Source organism: Coniophora puteana (genome assembly GCF_000271625.1).
Source record: "Coniophora puteana RWD-64-598 SS2 unplaced genomic scaffold CONPUscaffold_20, whole genome shotgun sequence".
Lineage (NCBI taxonomy): Eukaryota > Fungi > Basidiomycota > Agaricomycetes > Boletales > Coniophoraceae > Coniophora > Coniophora puteana.
In genome coordinates this window covers 367,249-385,030 of record NW_006913072.1, presented here as the reverse complement: position 1 = coordinate 385,030, position 17,782 = coordinate 367,249, and the positions used below count along the sequence as shown (strand labels likewise).

General features: G+C 56.4%; 5 protein-coding genes and 1 non-coding gene across 6 annotated transcripts; 4 read left to right on the top strand and 2 right to left on the bottom strand.

Annotated features, from left to right (window-relative positions):
• Positions 1-434: 434 nt before the first annotated feature.
• Positions 435-2,742, top strand: CONPUDRAFT_113442 (DUF647-domain-containing protein). Its single transcript, XM_007777248.1, has 9 exons — positions 435-529; positions 582-760; positions 834-960; positions 1,025-1,034; positions 1,098-1,174; positions 1,223-1,306; positions 1,361-1,517; positions 1,587-1,785; positions 1,857-2,742. The coding sequence occupies exons 2-9, from the start codon at positions 665-667 to the stop codon at positions 2,652-2,654; spliced, it is 1,548 nt and encodes a 515-aa protein (XP_007775438.1). The 5' UTR covers positions 435-529; positions 582-664; the 3' UTR covers positions 2,655-2,742.
• A 957-nt stretch (positions 2,743-3,699) lies between these two features.
• CONPUDRAFT_133096 (uncharacterized protein) lies at positions 3,700-6,048 on the top strand. The gene is made up of 7 exons (XM_007777247.1): positions 3,700-3,795; positions 3,844-4,158; positions 4,273-4,397; positions 4,487-4,584; positions 4,667-4,984; positions 5,040-5,738; positions 5,800-6,048. Exons 2-7 carry the CDS (start codon positions 3,925-3,927, stop codon positions 5,898-5,900), a joined length of 1,575 nt encoding a protein of 524 aa, XP_007775437.1. The 5' UTR covers positions 3,700-3,795; positions 3,844-3,924; the 3' UTR covers positions 5,901-6,048.
• A 491-nt stretch (positions 6,049-6,539) lies between these two features.
• Positions 6,540-7,691, bottom strand: CONPUDRAFT_78069 (uncharacterized protein; the record flags this gene model as incomplete). The annotated part of the gene is made up of 9 exons (XM_007777246.1): positions 6,540-6,609; positions 6,667-6,907; positions 6,964-7,029; positions 7,157-7,216; positions 7,343-7,344; positions 7,404-7,435; positions 7,507-7,531; positions 7,575-7,603; positions 7,671-7,691. The coding sequence occupies 9 exons, from the start codon at positions 7,689-7,691 to the stop codon at positions 6,540-6,542; spliced, it is 546 nt and encodes a 181-aa protein (XP_007775436.1).
• Positions 7,692-8,465: 774 nt separating this feature from the next.
• On the top strand, positions 8,466-8,548 carry CONPUDRAFT_t130. The gene has a single exon. It is a non-coding gene; the product is annotated as a tRNA-Phe (tRNA).
• Positions 8,549-8,674: 126 nt separating this feature from the next.
• CONPUDRAFT_140531 (WD40 repeat-like protein) lies at positions 8,675-13,614 on the bottom strand. The gene is made up of 9 exons (XM_007777245.1): positions 13,388-13,614; positions 13,219-13,338; positions 13,052-13,163; positions 12,705-13,001; positions 12,568-12,654; positions 12,382-12,513; positions 9,292-12,325; positions 9,143-9,234; positions 8,675-9,087 (listed from the first exon to the last, which is right to left on the bottom strand). The coding sequence occupies exons 1-9, from the start codon at positions 13,606-13,608 to the stop codon at positions 8,845-8,847; spliced, it is 4,338 nt and encodes a 1,445-aa protein (XP_007775435.1). The 5' UTR covers positions 13,609-13,614; the 3' UTR covers positions 8,675-8,844.
• A 1,782-nt stretch (positions 13,615-15,396) lies between these two features.
• CONPUDRAFT_78067 (uncharacterized protein) lies at positions 15,397-17,346 on the top strand (the record flags this gene model as incomplete). The annotated part of the gene is made up of 4 exons (XM_007777244.1): positions 15,397-15,471; positions 15,558-16,789; positions 16,864-17,078; positions 17,288-17,346. 4 exons carry the CDS (start codon positions 15,397-15,399, stop codon positions 17,344-17,346), a joined length of 1,581 nt encoding a protein of 526 aa, XP_007775434.1.
• Between the last annotated feature and the right edge of the window lie 436 nt (positions 17,347-17,782).

The window sequence follows — 17,782 nt, the reverse complement described above, 5'->3', positions numbered from 1 at the left end:
GATATGCGGGGACTGGCGGTTGGCGGTGGTGTAGTTTGGCTTGAGTGAGACGTCGGCGACGGCAACTAGGAGCCACGAAGCAGAAAGAAGAGAGTGCCTGGTTGCCGCTGATATGTAATGGCTCTAAGTTGTGATGAATTGCCAGCACTGACCGACCGCGCGTGTCACGGTGTGTCCCGTCGCGAAACAGTCGCAAGTGGGTGTTCCGGCGCTGAACTTCTTTAACAGACCCGCTTGATTTGAAGAACACTCTGGTGCAGTGTCTAGGATAGCTGGTGGAACGTTCTTATCGCAGAGGACGTCCTGTCGAGATGAGCGCTGGACGGTGGCGACGGTGGCCGTTCCCCGCGTGTAAATTCGCGCGACCCTGACCGCGCCAAAATCCTATTCGCCGGAGCATTCGGTCCGGAGGTGGTGAAGCTCCCGCCAGCGACGTGCTCCTTGAGACGGAGTCTGGTTGAACGTTCGGCACAATGTACACACCTATCTTCTAGACTATCCTTTTTTTGTCGTTGACACACATTAGCTTGTGAGTCTTTGTCGAAACGGACAAGTGAGTGGGGAACTAACGAGACCCGCAGTCGACATCACAGCTTCCTTCGCTCGTCTTACCATTGGCAGACAGACTCAAGACAATCAACCAGCATCAGAGGGAGGACGAAGCATGTCATGGGAAGGGAAAGAGCGATCACTACGTGTCCTCGAGCGCGACGAGTCAGGACATCTCAGGCGTACGACATTCGGGTCGGATGGCAAGCAGGTATGCCTTCTCCGATGTATCACACCTACTTACAGTAGACTTCAAGCTAACACCCTGATTTCGTCAAACAAAGTACAAAGCAAGCGGTAGATATAATCTCCGGGACGAGCTTGGCTTGCGTGTCCCCTCGCTCGACCGTATACGCCGCGTTCTGGTAGACCTCTTCCTCCCTGCGGGATACCCAGCAAGCGTGACGCCTGGTGAGTTCAAGTTACTTCCTCTGCTCAAATTGCATCCAACTGATAAGAATGGCCATGACATTAGATTACCTCCCGTATGCTTGCTCTCCTGCAGAATCTGGGACGTGACTGACGACGTATACTGGTTTGTGGGGTAGATACCACGCATACAACGCCCTCCAGGCATTCTTCAGCTCCCTAGCGGGGCTCATTGCCTCGAGAGGCGCGCTTCAAGGTACGTTCTTCTGCACTTATTTATAACATGTATGCTAACACGACAAAGGCGTCGGCGTCGGCGACGCCTCTGCTACAGCAACAAGCGCCCTCCTCCTAACCGTCCTCCAAGACGTCTTCGGCCGGATAACCAGTACGTCCTCCCCTCCTCCCATAGCTATCGCCGACGCTGACCATACGCGCCCAGCAATCAGCGCCGCCTACGTCTTCGGCACCTCGCTCTACCCAGAAACCAAAACCTTCCGGCTCGTCGCAGACCTCGTCAACGACGCGTCGATCGTGCTCGACACGCTCTGCCCGCGCCTCTCCCTCTCTTTCCTTCACACCTTCCTCCTCGCAATCTCGTCATGGGTACCCCCGGCGACGCTGTTGGCCGCGGTGCTGCCGGGCGACGCATCGCTGCGCGTCGCGAGTCTGTGCGCCTCTGCGGCGCTGCGCGCGCTGTGCGGGCTCGTAGCGGGCGGGAGCAAGGCGGCGCTGACGAATCATTTTGCGTGCACTGTACCTGCCTCGACCGCTGCAGGAGGAGAGGCGGTGGTAGCGGGCGATGTGGGCGAGCTGAACGCGAAAGATGCGAGTCGGGAGACGGTCGTTGGGCTGTTTGGGATGCTGGTGCGTTTTCTGTGTATGCTCTCTCCACAAGACATAACTGACGCGGGGGAATGTCATGCGCGTAATCTTAGCTAGGCACGCTCCTTGTCCCGCGGCTCACCTCCGTGCGCGCGACGTGGCTCACACTTGTATTTCTCATCGCGGGCCATCTGCTCGCCAACTACCTCGCCGTGCGCAGCGTCTCGCTCCGCACACTGAACCGCCAGCGCGCTGGTATACTATGGACAGCTTGGGCAGCGCGCATGCGCGAGCGGGAGGATGCGGATGACGTCTCGCCGTCTATCTCAAGTCTGGCTAAGGCGGGCGGACAGCTTGCGCTCACGCCTGCCGAAGTTTCTCGGCGAGAGCGGATTCTCGCTCTCCCGGGGACACTGCGCGATGCCCGAGGCCACTCGATCGGGTACTGCGAGCTCGGTGCCTCCGTCTCCCGGGTCGTTGCGCGGGGCGGGGCGGAGAACGTCCGGCGGGCGCTGCAGTCTTCGTCAGACGCCAAGTTCGCGAAGGAGCGGTATATGCTGTTTGCACTGCCGCGTCGTCGCGTTGAGAGCAAGGTCGAACTGACCGTGTGCTTCAAGGAAGGCGCGACGCCGCGTGACCAGCTCAAGGCGTGGGCGCATGCGCTCGAGGCTGCGGCGCGTCTGCGGGCGGCGTCCGTGTCCCCGGATACAAATACGGTGGTGGAGGAGGCGTATGCGGCTGTGGAGGCTTGGTTTGCGCCGTTTATGGAGGCGCTAAGCGGGGCGGGGTGGAGAGTCGATGCGGAGGGGATTATGATGGGGTCTATTGGGGCGACGGTGCTTGGGGTTGAGGGTGACGCGGTGGATGACGGGGTGGTGCTCGACGGGGAGGCGAAGGTGAAGCGGGAATAGAACGAGCGTGGTCATGGGTGACGCGATGATGTTCGTAGGGTAAGTTGGGAACGTGGAGGGCGCAGAGGCTGTCTATAACAGTAGCGGGGTAGAGTTTTAGACGCTAAAGCGTGTATGCGTTCTATAGATTGCTGTAACAATAGATGTTGCCTTTCTCATCGGTCGGCCTTCTCTAAGGCGTTGAAGTAAAATCTCCAGATTGCTTGCTTTAACGCGTTTCTCAAAGCCTGTCTAGTTTCAAACTAGCTCGGGCTGTGGCTTGGCGTACGACATATCGCGCGATTACATCTACACCGACACTGAATTTTGCACTCCTACTACTATGCCGGAACCCGCAATGAAATCCGACACCCGCAATGAAATGAAATCAGATATTTTGTTCCTCCCTCTCGCTTCGGGCCTTCAACAAGCCCTGTTTTTGTTTGTGAGACATAGTATGAGGCTTTCTGAAACCACATATGAAGCCTTAAGCTGTAATTTGTCCATACAACTTTGCCACGACGATGCCGCGCGAGAGTCATGGTTAACCTTTGTTTCCCTTCTTCGAGTTTGCGACGAACACCACTCGCTCAGAACATCCTTGTTTCTCTCAAAACTTCGCTATGCGTTAACTATGGCATGGAATATGAAGCCAATCAAGTTTGGTAGCAAACGGAATACAGGAAAGTACCTACCCTGAGCAGTTTTATGAAAAGAAAGACTGAATCCTCGATTGTTTTGTACATAGCGTCTGTAGTTTTGATTTCTCCACCAAGCCGTGCGATACAGTCATAGAGTAGTTACATTAGATGGCCCATGTTAAATTTTGTAGGTATACGCCAAGGGACGGAGGAGGGGCAGTCGAATCAACCTACATTTCATTGCGGGTGACGGTTTTCATTGCGGGTTCCGGCATAGTAGAGTTGATGCGGTAGCTATGTTTGTTTCGTGCCGTGATGAAATCGGTGCAACTTTGCGTGCGCGTGATTGGGAACGTCGGTGCCAGTGCGAAAATAGCCGAGGGTGGTTTACACTAAGACGGTCCTTTTGTTCCTGCTATCATCATCTTGCTCTCTCTGTATCTTATACTCACCACTCCTTGTTTGTATTCTTGACGACGACGGCAACGGCGAGATAGACACTTTCTAGGCAAAGGACACAGGTTTGAGTTGGCTTGTCTTGGATCAGAACACCAGCACTGACGGACCAGTGCTCTTCCCCGCACTCAACGTACTAATCCACAATCGAGCTCAGCCCTGACAAACGAGCACAGTCTCCTGTCACCTCCACCATGGGCGACGCTAACCCCAACGATACCACCACCAAGCACGAGTCCACACCCGCACCCGCATCCGCACCGCAGACGGCACTCGTCCTGACAACGGGCCCCCAGGCCGAGCACCACATGTCGGGACAGCTCCCCGCAGACGCATACGCCTCGTCGCTCTCTCCCTGGCGCGCCGCGATCCGTGCGTGGGCCCTGAAGGCGGTCGAGCGGGAGAGCCCGGTCATCGCGCGCGTGCAGGTGCGTCCAGTCCTCCCCCCACTCGGATGCAGTAGGCGGGATTGCTGATGGCCGGTGGGATTGGGTGGTGGTGCGGATGATGTACGCTGTTGATATGGGCGGGGCGACGAGCAGGCAAAGGTCCGGCGCCCGTGGCTGGATGCGTATTTCGTGTCGACGAGTTCGTTGGGGACGCACACGTTCTTTATGATTGCGCTGCCGATGCTGTTCTTCTTTGGGTATGACGAGCTCGGACGGGGGTGCGTTGTTCTTTGGCTTTTTATTCTTCTATGCGCTGACCAACGACTCTCATAACCCCGACCATATGAACATGGATTCAATCTGCTAGTCTCCTCTTCAACCTCGCGTTCGGCGTGTATACCTCGTCCTTTGTCAAAGACCTAGTCTGTTCACCACGACCATTCTCACCTCCCGTTACTCGCCTCAGTACGTATGATCCACCCCACCCTTTAGCCACCCACGTTTCCCCGCCCCACACAACGTCGACTAACCTCCCACACACCACCAGCGATAAGCACCCACCACCTCGAATACGGCTTCCCGTCCACACACTCCACCAACGCCGTCTCCATCGCGCTCTTCGTCTTCTCGCACGTGCACGCCGCCTACACCGCGCCCGCGTCCACGATGACGCCCGCCGGGTACGCGCTCGCGTGCACTGTCCTCGCCGTGTACGCGTTCAGCATCGTGCTCGGCCGCGTGTACACCGCCATGCACAGCGCGACGGACTGTGTCGCGGGCGTCGTGATGGGCGCCGCGGTCTGGGCGGCCTACGAGGGTGTCAAGCCCGCGCTGGAGCGGTGGCTGGCGAGCGGGTCCTGGAGCGGTGAGTTCCAGACGTATTGGAACGGGCGACTGGCTGACTTGGATGGCGTATACAGTCCCGCTCACGACCATCCCCGCCTGTCTCCTCATGGTGCACTTCCACCCTCAGCCCGTGGACGACTGCCCGTGCTTCGAAGACGCCATCGCGTTCGTCTCCGTCATCCTCGGCGGCTGGCTCGCGCGGTGGCACATCGCCTACGCGGACCTCGCCTCCACGTACCTCTCCTCCGCCTCGACCATGCCCGGCTCGCTCTTCACCACCTGGGACGCGCGCGCGCTCTGGTGGGGCGTCGCGCTGCTCAAAGTCAGCACGGGCGTGCTCGTCATCTTCGCGTGGCGCATCCTCGCGAAAGTGGTCCTGCACCGCGTGCTCCCGCCGCTCTTCCGCGCGCTCGCGGCGTGCGTGCGCCTCCCGAACAGGCGGTTCTACACGCCCGCGACGGACTATGCGCACGTCGAGCCGGCGGAGGGGCTGCGTCCGATTCCGTCGGTGATTGATCTGCATGCGCTCGCGGATATGGATGGGGATGCGGGTGGGGCGGGGGCGAGTGGGGTGTATGGGAATAATAATTGGAATGCGAGTAGGAGTGGGAACGGGGCGCTGAAGCGCCGGAATGGGCTGGGTCCGAGTCCGCTGAGCGAGAGCGGGGAGAAGAAGGAGAAGAAAGAGGAAGAGAGGCGGGAGAGGGGGAAGGCGGGGGTCGTGGAGAGGGGAGGCAAGGACGAGCCGGGAGTGTCTCATTATGATGCGGATGGTGAGCTTTCTCTTTTGCTTGTGAACTGTGAGGAATGGTGTGTTGATGGTCATCTCGACAGTGCTTACCAAGGTCGTCGTATATGCTGGTATCGCGCTCCTCGCGTGCGAGGCTATACCCGTCATGTTCACTGTGCTCGGCTGGGGCGTTAGGGCGTACTAGATCATGCGTTCTGGCATCGAGTCGGGCGCACGTTGTGATTTGGCTATGCTGTATGTTCGAGGTATTGAGAGTAGACGGGGTATGCTAGTGTAGGTGTAGATGCCAGTCATCTAATGCGACTTGGACGTATGCACATATGGCACACGATCGAGCCTAGGAGATATGTGTGACGGACCAGTGCTCTGAGAATGAGGGTGATAATACCACAATCTAGTGTGCTAATTGATAGGTATAGACGGAATACGGTAAAACTATATGGAGGGGAAATCGAAGATCACAACGCTCGCTGCATATACTTGCCGGTTTGTTGATCAGATTATATGGTTCTATGGTAAAACGTGTATACTTCACTTTCGGGTGTTCCTGTACGTTATAATGAACTCCACTCCAAAGAGTTTTGAGCGTGTTATTAGCTTTGCTCTGTTTGCGCTGGCGCGAATATGAGAGCTGTCATAGTATTCGTGTTGGTGGCAAGTCCGCTTTCTCGGTCTGCTTCGTTCTTTCGAACGTTCAAGATCAGATACGGGCCGAACATGGTTAGCCAGAAATGTGTTGCAACTATTCTCAGGTAGGGCACGAATTTACTATTCTGTTTTTTTTACCGATCAGAGAGTCAGCATTCAACGTGTTATGCCAAATTCAAGCGCGGCTTTCCTGGCCGACAATCGTCAGGGTCCCCGTAGCATTTGCCACAATAGCGACGGTTGAGCTGTTGTGGAAGCAATCTCAGGCTTTGAGGGTGATCGAAAAGCTGGGGTGTGCTCACATGCAGAAATAAGCCAAGTTCTCTCGGACTACAAGATAGAGAAGGTCATCGGAATGCCACATCAACGATATCTTCCGGCGCGTGTGGTACAAAGATGCCCACAGACGACAGATAGCCAGAGAGAAGACGGTTATCTCAAACGCTAGTGTTGTCACTATGAAGACGACAAAATCCTGCGATGTGGAGCTGTACCGCCACCGACAAAGAACACTACCATTGAGAAGCGCAGACACTTCGGAAGCTAGCAAATAAAAGGACATTATAATTATACTCTTAGAATATTACTACGTGGCTGACCTTCTGTCATGTGGCGCGATGAAACAATTGAGTTCACCGAAGACAGTATGTTACCGAATTGCGATACTACGAAGACGGTGCCAAGCATGCAAGCGACTGATTTGAGTCGAAGGTAGAGAGCGTGCACTCGTAGCAATACAACACCTAATCTCGCATGAAGTGTTACCGATATGAGATAGGGTTAAATACCTACCTTCGATAGTGAAGATCAGGAGTGTTTGGTCAATTATTACTATCTCCCAAAACGCGGAACCTGAGCAATATTTCAATATAAGCGCCGCATTTTTTCCGGGTTGAGCAAAGTTAATACAGGGTAATCTGAAAACTCAAGTCAGTGTTTTATAATTACCATGAACAGCATAGCCCACTCGTCACTCACAGCTGTGAAGAGTTACTCATAATGTAAGCTTTCGTCATAAGCGGGGGCAATGTACGCTCACTTTGAGAGTAGCTGAATCAAGAACACCATCCACTAGTAGTATCAGGTAATGAGTAAACATCAGTGTAACATCGAAGGATATTAATTCCAAGAGCAGTACTTACCTGCTGCACTGCTGTATAAGGCATGCTGTGAGCACCCGCTTTTGAGACTAGTTACTTCAATAACATACGTGGCAAACAAGAGACCACCGTAGCGTAGCTACACATATAATAGTTCGAGTCGATGAGTAAGATACCTACTGCAGATTCGTACCAGCGCCACTTACTAAAATGTACCACATCGTCATTGGTGACCACCGCTGACACTGCCCAACAGGACCGATGAGCTCCAGTACAGGCAGGTACAGGCGAGGGAACTCAAACCCATATTAGGTCTACCTAAGAAGGTTCTCGGTATTTAGAATACGCCCAGGTTTTTATAAAGAATTGGCCGGTACCTCCTGGCTTAAATGAAGCACTTAAAGCCGATCAGTCTGACCTTACATCATGCTCGCAACAGGAACGACTTACGATAATCGTAGAATACCCACGTAGCCATTGATACTGAACACGAAGGGAGGTTAATACACAGCATACGACAGTATAAGACTCACATTGAACCGTACTTGTATTTCTGTATTCCACAAGAGCCGGCCAATACGCCGGCAAGTCCAAGTCGGGGATAACCTCGAATGTCATGTGCTTGTTATACTTGCGAAATGCACTTGGCTGAGGCAGCTCTTGGAAGAAAGTGGGCGGTTAGTGAGAATAGTATTGATGGTCACTATGCGAGCGTGCAAACCCTTTATGTAAACCTCAAAACACAGGCTGCAGGCTGAGCTTGATGATCTGGACAGCCTGAGAGCTATCAGGCTAAAGTTGGCTCACTTTTTATGTGCCACAGTACATTGTACTAATCAGAAAAATATCACTCGAACAATGATTCACGGATGTCATTACGGCGTTTGGGATACGTTGAAGATTACGGAGAGGTTGTTGGAGTTTGCTTGGTTCAATATTGAAGAGGGGGAACTGTTGAATATGAAAGTCATCGTATAACACCTATGAAAGCCACTAATGTAGCCGGGATAGCTCAGCTGGGAGAGCAACAGACTGAAGCCTATCTGGATTCTGGAGGTCCCGTGTTCAATCCACGGTCCTGGCATAACATTTTGGCGGCAGGAGTTCTGCCCCTTTCCTCAACGCCGAGTATTTTTTGCGCCTCCACTTGCAAAAGAAAATAGTAATTATACTTGTAGCTACTCATCGCTTTGGTCTGAAGGGATAGTGCGAGGGTCACATTCAGGAATTATATTGACAAATAATGAGTCTACTCTTCGATGACGGACAAGACAGACGAGACGTAGAGTTAAGGGAAGCAAAGAAACAAGCCAGACGTTCGCGTTAAGAATGAAATCTAGAAAATCACTTTTTGCGCTCACTCGCGTACTACACCCGCGCCTACAGCTGCAAAATGAGCTGCTTGATCCCAGACATCCACAATCCGATATCGTCCGTGCGCGAGCCGCGCGTGAGGAGGTCGACGTGTATTGACAGCGCCGCGTCGCGGTCGCGTGCCTCGATGGCTCTGGTGAGAACCAGCAGCTGGTCGACGACGGGTTGCGAGAGGGTCTCGCAGTTGAGAGCGTCGAAGAGCGGGTTGATGCGGCGCTCGAGATCATCGACTTGGCGTCTTCTCTGGGGCTACGAACACTGAAGTCAGCCAACGAAAGGAAACGGTAATGCGATGCAGGCTTACCGGAGCCTCCTGCTTTAGCCGTGTCAACTGTGTCGACAGCACGTTGTAGATCGGCAGCGCAGACTCGGGGATGTGCGTACGGTCACCAGAAGCTGTAAACGAACAACTCAGCACAAACTCCTAACATAATCATGCAGATGAAGACATACGATGCTTCGGCGGCGGGGGTCCCCTCGATGCTGGAGCCGCCCTCGGAGGTGCAGGCCCGCCTTGGCCCCCCGGCCCACCCGGAGGAGGCGGCGGCCCCCCAGCTCCACCCGGTGGCGGCGGGGGTGGCAACCCACCCAGCGGGTTATGCGGCTGCACAGGCGTCTGCCTCGGACCAGCACCAGGCGGCGGCGGCGGGGGTCCGCCCATCCCGCCCATCTGCGGCTGCCCACCGTGGGGATCATACGGCCCAGATGGCGGCGGCGTCGCACGTGCGTATGGACCTGGCGGAGGAGGAGCAGCGTGTCCGCGCGGTGGGCCAGGTGGAGGCGTTGCGCGCGCGAACTGGCCGCCTGGGGGCGGCATTGGTCCGCCTGGCTGCTGGTGCTGCTGGTGGGGTGGCGGAGCGTAGGGACCCGTCGCCGGAGGAGGATGCTGCATAGGGGACATCATCCGTGGCGGACCGCCCATACCCGGCTGAGGCGGGCCGGATGGTGGACGCGCGATGCCCTGCGGAGGAGGCGGGTGTACCATGCGCTGACCGGCCTGGGGTGGTGGCGGTGGGCGACCCTGCACGCTGCCCGGACGCGGAGGTGGGGGCAGAGCCGCGTTGCCGCCGCCCATGAAGGGCGAGGACGGATTCGGGGGCGACGTCATGCCCGGAGACGGCATGTTCGGGAAAGGCGAGGTGATCGCGTTGAGCTTGCCCGCGTTGGGCGGGTTGGGCGTGCGCCTGTCAACGACAGCAGGGGCGTCGTTCCAACCGCCGTTGGCCTTGGGTGGTGGAGCGGGACCGCCCTGTGGAAGCCTTGAAGGAGGCGGCGGGAGCGTCGTTGGTGGCTGCACGTGGCTAGGCCCTTGGGATAGAAGGGCTGGCTTCGCAGTCTGAGGCGGAGCGTACGGATCTGTGTACGGTGAAGGAGCCGGGTTGGACTGGTACGGCTGCTGCACTTGGCCGTAAGGATTGGTGGCTTGAGTATAATGGTTCGCTTGAGGAACAGGCTGGACCGCAGCGGCACCAGTGGCAGGTGTATACCCTGAATACGCAGAGTAACCATTTGTAGGAGCAACGGGGGCTGGAGGAAGCCTGGAAGTGGAAGCAGCAGGCACTGGAGCACGCGCCGCCATCTTCGAGCCGGACGCTATAAGAAGACGTTCCTTGCCAGACGCGAAATCAATAGTCATGCCGCGGTAGTCAGCAGGCACAAGTTGGAGGTACGAGACTGCCTCCTGGATGAGACCCTGCGAAGCCAGCAAGTCCGAGTACTCAAAGTACCGGTCGTACAGCGCAGCGAGCTTGTAAGTCTTCGCGCCTGCGTCCTCACCCGCGCGGTTCGTAAGGTCCCCGTCGACGTACTCAACAGCACTGCGGAACACCGTCACCTTCTCAATGAACGTCTGCAGCGCGTGCGCGTGCGCGGCGTAGTGGGACGCCTCTTGCTTGGCTTGGTCGTTCAAAAGGCGCTTCTCCTCCTCCGCAAGCTCCTCGATCCACACATTGAGCAGGCGCTCGAGGCGACCCGCAGCGAGGTAGGTCAACGTCGCCGTCTTGCGCAGCTCGAATGCCCTCTGCGCCGCGTCCGTAGCATCGGAGCCGCGCGTGATGGAGCTCTGGAACTCGAGCCGGCTGCCAAGCTGCTCGGCAAGGTTCGCAAACTCTTCCTGGCTCGCGAATGTACAGATAACGACGAAGATCTCTTGCCACTCTTGCAGGTCCGCGTTCTGGACAATGTCGGCGAGATCGTTGGTGACTATGGACTGGTACAGGCGGAGATAAGGGGAGGTGGTTCGGCTCTCGAAGTAGGCCTTCTGGGTGCGCTGGAGGAGCTCCTCGCCGCCCTTGATCGCCAATAGGATAGCGTCGGCGAAACGGTCGGAGGACAGGCAGAGCGAGACAGCAGACTCGAAATCGCCCAGAACAAGCGCCCGCGTGACAAGACGGTCTGTCTCCGACTCGTCGGCAGGGAAGATCTTGAACGTGTTACTCTTCAGGTTCTCCGAAGCGACAGAAGACGGGCCCGAGCCAACAGTTGCTGCGACGGAAGAGTCCAGCCCGTAACCATGGTGGGGAACGACGGGGGTCTGCTCATCGTTCTGGACGAGGCCCATCGTGCTGAAAAAGTCGGCAGCCGCGTCGACCTGAGGAGTGCCAACGGCGTGCTCATCGCCGAACAGACTGGGCGCCGTGGTGGTAGACTCGCCGTCAGCGAGCCTGGTGCCGCCAGTAGCATCCGACGTAGCGCTGGCACTGACCTCCGAGGGCGTCTTCTCCGCGCCAGTAATCGATAGACGCTCGCCCTCGCCCTCGCCGTCTCCCTCACCCTCACTGCCATCTGGAGTCTCCTCAGTCTCAGTCTCGTTATCGGGTTCCACGAACGACACCACAGGGTCATGAGGCTTGGCCGTCGCGCCGTCGTCATCGGCCGTATAATTCTTCGTCGCTTCAGCCTGCTCCTTCAACTTCGCGATGGCAGCCTCCACATGCGACGCAACCTCCTCCTTGGAATAGCCGAGCAGCGTGACGAGCTCGTCGCGCGAGTTCGCGCGGAAAAGGCTGAGCAGCGCCTTCCACCCTTCGACACCTTCACCACCCTGGGTCGTAACCTCCTCCGCGAACGCCGAGAGCGTGTCATCCTTGATCGCCTGCTGCAGCTTTTGCACGCGCTCGACGACGTCGCCCTCGGCCACGACCTTTCGCACGTGCACGACACTGCTCTGGTTCTTGCCCTGTGCCGAGGGAAGGTTGGAGACCGTGACAAGTTGGCCGCCGAAGCCAAAAGATGCAGATGCGGGGCGGCGGAGCCATTTGGGGGGCTGCTTGAGGGTGAGAGATCCCTGGGTCGTTCTCGAGTACCCTGGAACGTCGAAGACATCGGCTCCATCGGATTTCGGTGCCGGTGCGGCAGCAGGCAGGGCATCGTTTGTGGATTGAAGGGAGTGGATACCCACCGTGCCATCAAAGAACGCGGTTGCAAGGAGATCTGGGTTGCGAGGGCACCACTCAACTTGGAACGCCCAGTTGTCGGCCGAGGGGAGCTGAATGGACAGTAAGCTCAAGGTTATTGGACGTCGACACGCTACGAAGGGCGTACCTCGCCGATGACCTCAGACGTCTGCGGATTCCAGCAAAGGGCCCGGTTGTCCTTGCCGCACGACAGAAGGAGATCTGCATCCTGCTTGCACCATGACAGCGAGAGCACACCCTTTTCATGACCAGTGAGGATCTAAAGGGGCATATAATGAGAACGAATAGGTGTTTGGAGATCGAGGGGAAGTACCTTCTCCGGAGCACGGGCGTTGCGCAGATCCCATACCATAATGACGGGTGACATGTCGTCCTCGGAAGCGGTGACCAGCCTCGTTGCCTACGTCTGGTTAACGTCCGGTTGGGAGAACGTGAATATGATGGACTCACGTTATCCGGGTGCCAGGCAATGGCGCTCATGCCCCGTCTACCTCCAACTGCCATCCCACTCCCCACACCGCTCTGCCCCGCGAGGGTACCCGCTCCACCGCCATACGCGAGGGCGACAACTTCACGTTTGCCACGAAGATCCCAAACGACGGTGTAGCCCGTGCTACTTGCGCCCGCAAGAACGTACTGCACCTGTTGGTTCCACGAGACGGATGTGATTTCGTCGAGTTTTGTGCTGCGTGTTCCAGGCGTTGGCGAGTACGGTTTACTTGGGTCGTTAAGATCCCAGATATAAACCTAGTTGACGCGTATCAGTATCAGCCCTTCTCTGATGGACGTAAACGCACCTCTCCGTTGACAGCTCCAGATGCCAGGAGGTTCGCTTGGATGGGGTTGAAGTCTAGGCCGCGGACGGGCCCTGTGTGCGTGGTGTTGCGGAGGATGAGGGACGAGGACGGTCTGATGGTGCCGGGATAAGGATCAGATAACCTGGATGGAGATTGTAGGGACTCACTCGGCGTTCTGAACGATGCTGTCTGGGTCCCAGAACGCGAGCTCGCCGTTCTCCATACCCGCTGCAATTACGCCGCGTGGACGTGTCGCGTTGACGTTACCCCATGAGAGGCGATTGAACCTGGTCGACGTTAGTGATGGCGCTGATTGGGGATTGTAGCGAGACGCACCGAGAGCTGTCCTTGACGATACCCTTTGGCCCTGCGAGGTCGCCCTGCCCGAGGGCGTACTCGTTTTTGTCCATAAAGTTGGGTGCCCATATCTCGAGGAGACTCTCGTTGCTGAAGGACTCGTCGAGTGCGCCAGCGACGGAGCCAGTCGCGATGAGAGGAAGGGATGCGGTGGGTGACCACGCGAATGTGGATGTCCTGTGTATTTCCTTGAGTTTCATGGCTCGTCGTAAGTCGTGAAATGGTCCAGAGTCCAATCCGACGTGTCATGCCCCCGCGCGCCGGCCCTAAACTCCGTACTGCCCCTCGCACCGTCATCTACAAACTTTGTATAAACTTTGCCAACCTACTCATGAACGTCCCACCCCTGTGCTATGTCATGATCAGCCTAAACATATCAGCGTGTACTCGTCGTCACAGGAAGCCAAACTCTCTTCGGAAACAGGTAAGTCACCACGGATTTCCACACCATACATTGAGCCTTGCGTCGAACAGCCTAGGGCATAGACACCTTGGGACAGCTTCGCAGTTGCGCATGTAGATACCACAAAGCAGCAAAGTTCAATGATACACTTCCTTTTAACTTCTGCGCAGTTCTGATGACGATGACATGTCACCTTTGGGGAGGCCCACCCCCCTGCCCTGCCACGCGCTGTGTCTCATGCTGGATAGTGGTCCTGTCGATCCTCACTGTCTGGCGTTAGCCTATGAATGCAGCATTCATCCCTGAACCTCGTGCACGAGCATATCTGAGGCGAAAAAGTCTAGGAAAATTGTTTCACGAGTTGACATTACACTCGTAGGTTTTCGTGTTTCCAGCAGGAGGCTCAGGCGCAAAAACAGACATTAGTATGTGGTGCCCCACAGAAGAAAATTGTGGGGCTCCGTATACTCTCATTCCATCTTGCAGTAAGCAGTTTAACTTGGAAGGGGAGAAGGTGTAGCCCTTACCCCTCCCTGAACGCCGTTCGCCACCTCGCTCTCCTATTACCGGTGCGTCTTCCTGAACTCCCTTTCAGGGCGTACTGACGTGTACGCAACATAGCCCACCCATATCTGCGAGTCAAATTCTGCTGCAATGACCACTGCCTGCGGAAGAGACTCGTTCTCGAATCCAGCCCAAACCCTCAGATGGTTCAACGTGCGTCTTAATCTTGTCGACTATTGGTAGTCATGCTTAGTTCTCCTCAGTAACTCTCGGTCTCTGACAAGCATCACGTTTCTCAAGTAGCATTAAGACTTCTCGGAGACGTTCCCGAGTTCATCATGTCTCGTTCTGCCTACGGGTATGAGCGGGCCAGCCCTAGCCCTTACGTCACCATGACGCCTGTGTGATCGGGGAGACTGTGCGTGATGCTATATGTATCGACTCTTCGAGAAGCTGAGCCGCGTTCAGCAACTTCTCGCCAATTCGGGCTCGTAGTTCGACCACTCCCACAAAGCTCTGATGGGCTTCTTTGGTATGTCTACAGTCCACTCGACGCACTGGCTACTGCTGCTTTAACAAGCCTACATTAGCCCGAGATGAATTTCCCCTTTGGGAACGAGCCGCCACTACAGGATAACGTGGCCTCGAGATCTTGTGCGCTATTTCGTTCCTGCCAATCAAGCTTTTGGCTGCTGGTTATAAGGGGTCTGGAGAATGCGTGTTCAAAGCCAAAACGCGGGGTAAAATGGCTGACGCTCAACGAGTGCTGACTGTCAGACCTTCTTGATGTGGAGCGCTTTTAGAGAAGAAGAGGACTCGTTTGGAGTGATTGTAGCCGCAGAACTCTTTCACGCAGACCAGCCTGCAGATTCACTCTTTCGGCACGGGTTTGTTTTTGAATCTCATTTGGATCCCCTGTGCATCAACCTCATGCCCTACCGCCTGCGAAACTCATGTCCTTGGCGTGATTTTCCACGCTAGATCAACAGCTTTGGCGTCCGCTCACGAGTTTATATAAGTTGGCCAGTTTCATTGGGATTATTTCTCTCAGACCTCTTCGACGCTCCCTCTAGCTCTAGCTATGCCCAGTGCTGCGCTAGATAACTCACGCCTTTCTCCTCCTCGCTCTGGTGAGCGCAGCAGCGAGCCCAATAAGGTGTGTGCTCATTTCCTCCCCCCTTTGCCTTCTTCACGCATCCCAGCACGTGATCCTGACACCGCCCTCGCGCCTTGCTTTCATAGAACTACGTCCTCCCAGCTGGTCGCGGATTTTCCGTCCGTGCCTTCAAGGTTCCTACATTGTCCTCGAGGACATACTCGAGCAAGGGCGACTTCGACTACCGCCCCATGGGCCGGACCGAGTCGATCTCTCAGCAGCCCGCACCTCATGCCCAGCGCGAGGACTCCACGCGTAAAACGACCACGGCCCCACCACCGCCACCGGTGTCAAAAGAGCCCGCGGTCTTCCCCGTGTCGCTGCAGCAGCAGGCACAACAGCAACAGCCTGGCGGTGCCGAGGCATCCATGATGTACATTATCCATCCTGCGTCGGTTCCAGACATGTATATCTACGAGCGTTCGCTGGCCGCTAAGTCAGACGGCGCCAACTCCGAGTTCATTGACGACGACGGTGATTCGATCTATTCACTCTCGACGCAGGCATCTTCCTCGTCTTCTGGCAGCAGCACCGCCGATGCTCCGCCGCGGACGGACTCGCCACCACGAGGTCGCTCGCGCTCGCAGAGCCCTGCAGAGCAGCTGAAGCAGGTCGGATACCCCACGAGCTACAACATGTACACCTACCCCCCTGCACCAGCATACGCTCCCGAGCCTCAGCCAATGACACGCGCTCCTTCTAGCATGCCTTCCTCATACCCGACAGCGTCGTCGCGATCCCAGCCTTCTCCGCCTGCGCCCGTAGGCACCCGCGTCCGCAAGGACAGCATTATGCTCGCAAGTGAACGCGTTCCACACGAGTACCACGCGCCTCCGGGCCTCGGTCCCACTCAGGGGCAGAGTCAATATATTTACCAGACGTCCGGCATCCCGGGCCAGCAGCTGCCCCAGAGGCTCAGCACATCTCCCCCTGATGCCCTCCGCGCCACTTTGAATGGCTACGCTCCCAACCCACCCGCACAATCGTCATCATCAGCGGTGCCCGTAGCTCAGGGCATGTCCCGCTCCCTCTCCAAACGCGAACGCGAAGTCGCCTTCAGCGACCCTCCCCAACTCGACCCCAACAGCTATGAATACGAGTACGATTACGACTACGTCGTTCTCGCCGAGCAGCAGCAGCAGCAGCGCCCTTCTGCGCTGCCACACCGCCGCAACTCGGACAGCGACCAGCAGCGCATCCGGCCGCCACGGCCCTCGCGCTCGGCTACAATGCCCGCCGCTCGCTCCGTGCGCTGGAGCGAGAATCTGATCTGCCCATCGCCGATCCCGAAGCGCAAGGGGTGGTTCAATCGCAGAGGGTATGTCGTCACCACACTCTCCATCACGAGACCAACGAATCTAACGATGATTTGATTTTTTGCGCGACGATCAGGGACCAGCTGTGGACGAACTCGGGCGCGTACAAGGCGCCGCCGCCGGGCGAGGACTACCCGCTCGACCTGGACGACTACCCTGAGCCGTCCGAGGGGTGGCAGAACGAGAACGGCGTGCGCATCGATCTTAAGCACCGTCATGTCCCAAAAGCGCCGCCCCGCCCTGCGCTCAAGCGCACGAATTACCGCCCGCCGGTGCTCCCAGATGGCTTCCGTACGTCTTCGCCGGAGCCCTTCCCATAACCACATCGTTTCGCAGGGCAAAAGGTTTGTTCGAGAGAGGGAGAGAGGAGGGATAACTTATTGGTTTGTTGTCCGCTGGAGCGGAGCTGTTTTGATCGCATTGGCATTTTTGGCATGGGCATTGATAACTTTATTCAAACTTCGACTTCTTGACACGACACGATGGCGCTACACGCGCAGCACAATGCACGGCAAACGACGACAGAGACGACGACACATGCACAGCATTATGGGTATGAACTATGCAGTATGCACACATGCGCCCACCACGAGGAAGGGGACGTCCGGTCGACGAATATCTCCAGCACCATACCCATTCATCATACTATGGATGTAGACCGAAATATGTATTTGTAACTGCAATAACAAAACGTCGTCCACGAGAACTTGCGAGATGTTAGACGGCAACGACTTTAGAGCTTACTGCCTATCTTTCGGCGATTGTTGAACGGTCTCATCCGCGGACAGTGATCGCCGGTTCTTACCTTTTGATGTTCACCGCTTCGAGGAAGTACATTGTGCCAACCTGATCGAACGTCCTCAGCGATCACGTTCTAGAACATAACCCTGAGCTATCGATGGTGATACATACGGAGGGATGACAGCATTCGCCTCGGACAAAGCATAAAATCGGGCTAGTGTGCACATGTCCGCTCTGCTAAGAAAAATCCAGAC